Here is an 8,930-nt window from a genome sequence, read left to right as displayed (position 1 = left end):
GCCCCCCCCCCATTAGCTTTAATGTATTGGTAACACTTTACAATATGGTGTCATTAATATTTTTAAACATTAATTAACTACGTTAGTTAAAAAGAACTAACAATAAACAATACTTCTACAGCACTTATTAATTGTAGCTAATGTTAATCTCAGCATTTACTAATACATTTTTTAAGATCAAAAGTTTTATGTTAACATTAGTTAATGCACTATGAACATGAACATTATTATTAACTGACATTAATAAAGGTTAATAACTGCTGCATATCATTTTGCTCAATGTTAGTTAATGCATTAACTAATTTTTAGCAAATTAGCCATTATTGTAAAATATTGCCAGTTTATTTTTTTCAGTTTTAGTTTAGTCATTTTACTACTTCAATTTATTTTATTCCATTTAGTTGGCAAGACAACATTTCTAATTTACGTTTAATTGTTTAAACTTAATTTTAAGTAACGTAAATGAATTTTTATAGTTCTAGTTAATAACAACAAAATAAGAAAGCCCATATCATGGGTTTTGTGGACGTCACTACTTGATGTTAGAACAGCTATACTACACTTTTTCACAATACATCAGTTTATACTATGACACTGTTCAGTTGTTTATTCTGTTTGGTTGAAAAGGCTAGAAAGGGCTAGAGACTAGTTCCAGGTTTGCTGAGTGAACTGCAACATCAGCTCCACATTCTTTCTGAACTAATAACAGATACTTCATCTGTGAGATAGGGAAGAGCATTTTAGGGACAGACAGACCCTTGAAAAATGTATTTTCTCTCAATAAAAAACAACAACTTGAACCTCAACCTGTTCTACCAGTGAGCTGTGATCCTACACACATGTTGGCACACACTCAGATGAATAGTTCAGGGCTGCAGTGTCAGGTCGGAGGTATGCTGGTGGGAGTAAGCGAATTCCCCATGTATTTCACTCATTAGATGAGATATGGGAGCTATGCTGAACGCGTTCTCCTTCTGAGAGCAGATATTTTCTGAGGAATATATCCACACGAATCGGTGATTCATACAATATGCGGAACTTTAAGAGACAGTATTTGTTCAGTGTCTCTGTTTTCTTATACCGTAATAATCAGCTTGTTACGTAAGTGCAGTGCAATTTAAAAAATTACGTCAGACTGTCTTCCATTAGTTCAGCCAAACTTAATGGGGCATTAACATTCTCACTGGAAAAGGTTATGTAATACATGTTTAAAAATTTTTTTAGTAGTGCCCCAATATTTAGCATGATATGGAAAGCATGCTTGAAATCCACACCTAAATTACACTATACATTTGTTCACTGCTACTAAGATTGCTAAAATGGTGTCTGTCTTCCTCACAGCCCAGATCTGATGTCAGCAGAATGGCCCAGGACAAACAGAAACTCCATGATCGCTCTGGGCCATCAGAAACTGGACTATCTGTGGCCACAGTAGTATTAAACAGGTAGGCCGAAAAATACATCTTCTGCCACTTCCTAGTGCATTAACTATAGAAATGAAGACTTATATTTTAATAATTGCATGCCTGACTAGTTAAGTATAAATAAACCAAAAATATCCTGAATGCACTGCAAGTCCATTTATGTAAGATGCCAGCAGCAAATTTAGAGAAAAGTAATATCATGTACATTTCATTAAAATTTTTATGCCAATTATTTCAAAAATTATGATTTAACCTAAGGAATATTTCACCCAAAAATGAAAATTCTGAATTTTCCTACCCTCCTGGCATTCCAAAACCCATAAGACTATACCATCTTCAGAACACAAATGAAGATATTTTTTAAATTCTGTCATAATTTTTGTCCAATTTTGAAGGCCATGCATCAGAAAGTACAAAAAGAGATGGTAAAAGTAATCCATATGAATCAAGCAGTATAATCCAAGTCTTCTGAGGTTAGACAATCGCTTTATATTATGAACAGATGTAAATTAGGTTTTTATTCACATATAAACATTGATCTATGCACATATAAGAGCACATCAAATATGGTAAACAGAAGCTCAAGGGTGTTTGCTTGGCACGTGAGAACAAACCTAAATGGTTTGATGAGAGAATATTAAAAACATTTTGATTTGTGTTCCGAAGATGAACAAAAGTCTTATTAATAATGACAGAATTTGAAAATTCCCACCAGTAGTCCCAATAATTTCCGAGATATAGCATCATTCCCTGTTTGTAGATGGCATTGCTGATTTAATGAGCTGCTACTGAAAAAATAAATACTTTGGATAATTCTTTAGATACTGGTTTTTGACTTGGTCAGAAGAGTTTCCTCTTTTGTAAGGGCTGGACAAAATTTAAAGAGTAGTGATTAAAAGTTACCAAAAGGAACCTAGAGATCCAAGTTGGAACCCCCTAAGCTGCTCAACGTGTTATTCAGACACCTTTAATCGGTGAGCTAAATTTCATAACGTCTTACCATATAGGGTTATATATGGGTTGTCATTGACTCCAATGGAAGAATATGAAGAGGTCAGAACAGAAACAATATAAAACAAAAACAACAAAGCATTCAGTGCTTGGTCCCCAATGAAGTCCAGGGTTTGTGTTCCAGGTCAGTTGTTATTTTAGCACTGTTTGGAAAGTATGGCTCTATCTCTCAGCAGTGTTGTTTCAGTACAACTGATATCATGCACACAGTGAATGAGCAGCATGTTAACTCTTTCGGCTTTTGTTTTCTCATCAGACATTGAGTAGATGGACTGCGATGGGGCAGCTTTTCCAAAAAGCAAAGGACAAAGTGATGGTTTTTGCAATTTGCAGATGGTTTTTCCAGACTGAGGAACAAGATGGGAAAGAAATACACAAGAAAACAATGAACGGGATTTGAATAACGATATAAAAAAGTTGGTATCATGTATATATAATACTAAGAGAGATGTTTATATGTTGATGAAAGTGTTAAGTTGACCTGTTGATGGAGCTTGTTTGTGTGTCATGACATTCCTATAAATGTCATTAATTCAGATAAAGCACTCATTAGATTTGTCAGCTAATGAGGTACTATTAAAGACGATATATACATGGAAAAATGATTTACAGAATGTGATCAGACAAAGGGAATTACAGTAAATCCTTATGTATAGTCTAATGTAAATTTCTACCAGGACAATTTACCAGACACTGTCCTATTTGTAAAATACTTGAAATACATCCAAATGATAACAAGTGTTGAACATGCATGCTATAACTTTATATAGATCATTTTGTACCACTATTATAAGAACTGCCATGTGTAAGTGTATATATACAGACAGAACAAATATGCATGTATCCATGAAACATGGATCGTATGTGCAGATGAGAGTGGATAAGAGGCTCTCCCACGTCTGAATTCCTCTATCTACAGACATATATATCGCTGTGATGATGGGGCTTATGAAAGTGAGCACCGTGGCATTTGTCAAGTGTTTAACTGTCTTTGTTGACAGCTGAGTGAGTGAGGTACTAAAATACTGATGTCTAGATAAAGTCTGTTTTGCAGACCACTTGCAGCCTTCCGTGTGAAAGATGGAACATCAGTTTTCTAATTAACTTCTGTAACACAATATTGTTCTGGCCAGGAAAGTGTATTAAAACACAAAGTAGCTTCCAGCACTGTCTTTTGATGTACGCTTGACTTATCGTTTCATAGTCACTGTACTGAGTAATGGCGTTAAACCGTGTGTAAAAATGAATGAGAGCTGAAGTATGGCAGATTTTTTTGTCTGTTAGGGACAGAAGACAAGACAAAGAGATTTTGTACTTATCTTGTGCTGTAATGGACGGAATAATTCAATATGCATATTGCATTGTTATTCAAATGTATTTTTAATAAATATGATATTTCTAAATAACATCGGATGGTTTAAATGTGTCTTTCATCATGTACTGATTCATGAACTGTTCTCCAGAGAAACTGAAATGTAGTTTTCCCTCCCACATCATATTATTTCCCTCCCAAAAGTTTTGCTAGTGAGCGCAAAGTTTCTCGGGGGAACGCAATACTTTTGCAAGAGAACTCAAAAGCATTGAAATATGATTTTTCCTTCCATCTCAGTATTTTTTTTTTATCACCATGTTCCCTCGGGGGCTCCATAGATTTTGAACTAAAAAAGGTAATATTTTGTCAAATTCATGTCAAGATACAATTCACAAAAGATAAAAATGTAAATCGACTTACAGCATAATGTAAGGACACCTTTCAGTGTATGAGAGTTAATATTTAGTCTATAGGATAAGTATCTAAAGGATCAGGTGAGAAAACATGAGTCCAGGTCATGAGGTCATTGGGAGTTGACAGAATGACAGCAAATATAAGCATTACCCTCAGCATGAAGTATCTTAGGTTTCTCTCACTTAACACAGAGGTCAAGAAGTTGCTGCACAAACAGAACAGCTTTAAATAAATGGTTTACATGTGATTATAAATGTGAACAATAGATGTAAATGTATAGCACATGTCGGACTTAAGGAATCATAGACTTTATAGGTGTACTCCAAACTCATAAAATGTATTATAAAACCTAAACACTTGAGAGTCAAGCTGTTTATCAGCATGGCAAAGCTGAGCACACTTGATATCAGTGCCTCTGCCTGGTAGGCAAGGGTAATGCATGAGCTAGACCATATTACTAATGCCACGTTTTCATAACCCTAAGTTTTTTATTTCTAACCAGGGAAAGAACAAATTGCAATAACAATAGTATGATAGCACATTTAATTGAATTATTAACAGAAGTACAGATGTCTATGGAGCATTCTATGCGAGCTGAGTGGCTTGTTGAACACTGGAGAAATATGAACTCGTCTTATACCCTCAGAGGATCAGGAGGGCCAGTGTACTGTAGCTACACACATTCCAGCAACTCCAACACAATGGAGTCATAAAATATGTCATACAGGCCCACCCTCTGCTTCTACAGATACCACAGGCCAGAAACAGACCAACAACTCTGTGAAATATATATAGTTGGATGTGTGCCAGTGATTGATGATTTACAGGAACACTCCAGTGCTCCAGTGAGACAACACCAGCATATTCGTTCATTTTTTGTGTGTATTTCTTAATACAGAGCACGTTTGTACATTTAAAATATATTAATTTTAAATGTAATATTGAATAATACATAAAAATATATGCACTTCTTTAAAGCATGACAAAAGTTGCACTTAAAAAGTGTACTTAAGTGTGGTAAGAAACAGTCATGAAAGTGTACTTTAAGTACTCCAAAAGAAAGTTCAAAAGTAAGTCCAATCCCGTTCAAACATGTTTGTGGATTTTGATATGAGACAACAACAGGGGAGGGACTTTTTCACTGCGTTATTATGGATTATGGACTCGTATTTTGTCCAGAAGCGGTTTTAAGTTAAAACACCTTAATAATGGATTTGTTTCTTATAAACACGCAGCTTTTTACATCACAAGACGATAACTGATGGACTGGAGTCTTGTGGATTATTGTGATGTTTTTATCAGCTGTTTGGACTCTCATTCTGATGGCACCCTTTCATTGCAGAGGATCCATTGGTGAGCAAGTTGCTGTTCCCATGAACAAACAAAATCATCTACATGTTGGATGGTGTCAGTCTTGTTTTCCTGTGCCTTGTGTTTCCCCTAACACAGATTTAGACAGATTTGTGAACAATATTTGAGAGAAATAAGCCTTTTGTGTACATAGAAAAAGTCTTAGATCTTTGAGTTCAGCTCATGAAAAATGGGGGCAAAAACAAAAGTGTTGTGTTTATAATTTTGTTCAGTGTATATGTCTTCCTTGAGTTCCTGTGATTACCCCGTTGCTTGTTCCATTAAATTCCATGTTGAAGTATTCTCCTGCGTCTCCTCGTTCCTTCCTCCCAGTGAAACGTGACAGATGGTCTGAGGATGAGTACGTTTTTTTTTAGAAAATGTCCATTTTTGGATGAACTATTTATTTAATATTTTATTAAATCTAGTCTTATATGTATACTTTCAAGATCGGAAGTACACCAAAAGTGCACATTTAATACAATCAGGTGCACTTTTTTTTAATGCATGTGGGTTATGCAAAGTTTTGTATTTGTACCTATTTACACTGTGAAAAGCACTATGCAGTTTTCATAATTGTGGTGCCTTACGAAATGCCTAAAAGTAATACAATTAATTATCATAATCACACTGTATCTAAATGCCAAATGCCATAATGTAATTTGTAACACCATAATTACCAGATTTAGATCAGATTAGATTTGCCGATTCAAATATATATTAAAAAAAAAATGAAAATGTTCACACTATAAAATTAAACCCATAACACTGCAGACAAATTTCCTTTTAGTGCTTTAAAGGAGGTGGATGTTTGCCCATCCAGGACACACGGCACAGTTTTTCATATCTGTCCTGAGAATCCTTTCCTCCTGTGCAGGAGATTGTGATTCGCTAATTGAGCAGAACTGAGTCACATACTGTGATTAATACACTACTGATTGGCAGAATGCTAGAAAGAGGACATACTTGATGCATCGCTATGACAACAGCTCACCCCTGCCTCTTGGCATTTCCTCAAGGATGACTGGCCAGTTGGATGAGTTCTCCACAAATGTCACAAGCATCTCCCACTTCAGGCCATCACTGTCCTGAAACACACACACACACACACACACTGGCTGAGAACCAGCGGCAGGCTGCTTTGGCATTTCATAGAAGGAGCAGACACACACAGACACACACACACACACACACACACACACACACACACACACACACACACACACACACAGGCTGAGAACCAGCGGCAGGCTTCTTTGGCATTTCATAGAAGGAGCAGTTAAGGTTTTTCTCTGTAGCAGCCAGCCCTGGCATACACACAGAGAATGTGTTGAACTCCTCTTCAATGTGTTGAGTAAAATCCTCATTATGTAATGGGGTCAATTGTATGATACATTTATTTGTCTGCATAACTGTATTTATTAAGAAAAGAAACATTATGCAATTCAAATAGACAGTAACATAAACACACCTCATCTTTTATTATAAGCATGTTTTACATTTTCGGAAGTTATTTTGAGTTTTTTTATATTTTCTGTAACTCATAAAAACTTGTCAAATCTGTTTTGTTTAAAAATATTATTGATATTTATTATTAGGTATGATTAATATATTCCCATAAAATCTAAATGAAATGTATATCCAACATGCAGGAAGCCATTTTGTTGGCATTTAAAAACAGAAAAAAACAAACAAAACAAAAACACACAAAACAAACAAACAAAAAGCACAGGAAATTGTATCACAGACAGGATCCCAACTGTGTGTTGTAGACACAGTTAGCCAAATAACAAAAATTAACCATGGTTCTATTGTAGTAAAACTAATGTTAACACATGAAACCTTATTGTAAAGTGTTACCGGAGTGTTTAAGGTTTATACTCATTACATTTTACAATCCAAATATAAGTAAATGCAAGGGTAATTTTGCAAAATGTGATGTTTTATGTAAACTTTCTGTATAACAACTTTTTTTTCTGATATTGCATAGTTTTGTAAATAAACTGTGTAAATAAATTTTACTCATGCCAACTTGATCAAGTGAGTTCTTTAAAATGGACTTTCTACATTTATTAATTAAAAGTAAACGTTTTTGCTGCGTATCAATTTTAAATGAAAGATTAGTGAAGAGTAAAGCAGATAATAAGAATGAAACCGGGCCACGTCTGGCGCGTTGTGCACATTAGTGACGGGCCGAATCCGGCTTGAATCCGGCTGCCGCATCTGGAATAGAGCACAAGTCATATGAACCCTTTTTATTATACTTTTATTATGATTTTCGTGTTTAAGCCGAAATCTTCAGTTCCAATTAATTTCAGTATAACAGAAGAAAGCCAACAGCACACTTTGCACTTTTCTTTTGTGCTCCAGTTTAGAAAGAAAGTTATACAAATATCACACATGCAATCTCTTCAGGCACTATCTTACTCTATATGAGTCAGCCAGGATACATGTTTTATGTCATCTTGTGTCGCCCTCCTGTGGTGCTCCTGATAGTTTCCAGTCAGTGCTCTGACTGGACAGGATATTTCACATTGACACACACAAAGCACCATGTTGATGTTTTATTGTTTCATATGCTCCAAAAAATATTTTACAGTACAGTAAGGCTTCATCACAACTCGTTGAAACGTTAACTATGGTCTGTCATTAAAGATTTTTGGAGGTATTTAACAAGTGTGGAACTTTCCTTGGTTTTATCTATTTACTTTTTATTTATTCATTTATTTATTATTTTTAATTATACATATTACAAAATATTGCTATTATATGCGGGTTTTTTTATTTACATAAAATGAATGTCACAATGCAATCTTAATGGCCTTAACAAGTTATTTTATTTTAATTTCTAGGGATGATTTTGGCATGAAATTTGATCTGCTCACTTTGTGTGTGTGTGTGTGTGTGTGTGTGTACCTGGTATTCCAGACATATTGGGGATCAAATGTCCCCATAAGTAATACCATTAAATTTTGACCTTGCGGAGATTTAATTTATTTTTTTGGTCCCCATGAGGAAAACAGCTTAGAAATCATACAGAATCACCCATTTAACAAAATGAACAAATTTTAAGTTGAGAAAACAATTGTTACCTGTTTTCCAGTCACGTTTTCTCAGTTATATTGTAGAAAAGGATGAGATGAACGCTAGAAAAGTCGGCCTATGAAGCTCGTCTTAAAAGCACATGCTACAGAACTTGCACAAATCTGAGCACCCGCATATGGAGGACAAGCATAAAATGCTCATACGTACGCAAAATACTAAATTTGAAGTCATTCATCAGCACAATATTTATGAACGCTCATTGTTTTACAAGCTACTTAGAAACTGGCTCGTGCTTGTGATTGATTGTAGATTTTACCAGTAGAGGACCTTGTTTCACTCATTACAGAATCTCAGAAATATCGAGAATCTGAGAC

General features: G+C 35.0%; 1 protein-coding gene across 1 annotated transcript in view; it reads left to right on the top strand.

Moving 5' to 3' along the window:
- LOC107678604 (uncharacterized) overlaps positions 1–3,770 on the top strand; it is a 28,655-nt gene extending 24,885 nt beyond the window's left edge. Inside the window, exons 7-8 of the mRNA XM_016473946.1 lie at positions 1,342–1,445; positions 2,692–3,770. Coding sequence (XP_016329432.1) covers positions 1,342–1,435 — 94 coding nt within the window. The 3' untranslated portion in view covers positions 1,436–1,445; positions 2,692–3,770. The remainder of the gene's footprint in view (positions 1–1,341; positions 1,446–2,691) is intronic.
- Positions 3,771–8,930: the final 5,160 nt, after the last annotated feature.

This window comes from Sinocyclocheilus anshuiensis, unplaced genomic scaffold, assembly GCF_001515605.1.
Source record: "Sinocyclocheilus anshuiensis isolate Anshui unplaced genomic scaffold, SAMN03320099.WGS_v1.1 scaffold536, whole genome shotgun sequence".
Taxonomy (NCBI): Eukaryota; Metazoa; Chordata; class Actinopteri; order Cypriniformes; family Cyprinidae; genus Sinocyclocheilus; species Sinocyclocheilus anshuiensis.
This window is presented reverse-complemented; position numbering and strand designations above follow the sequence as displayed.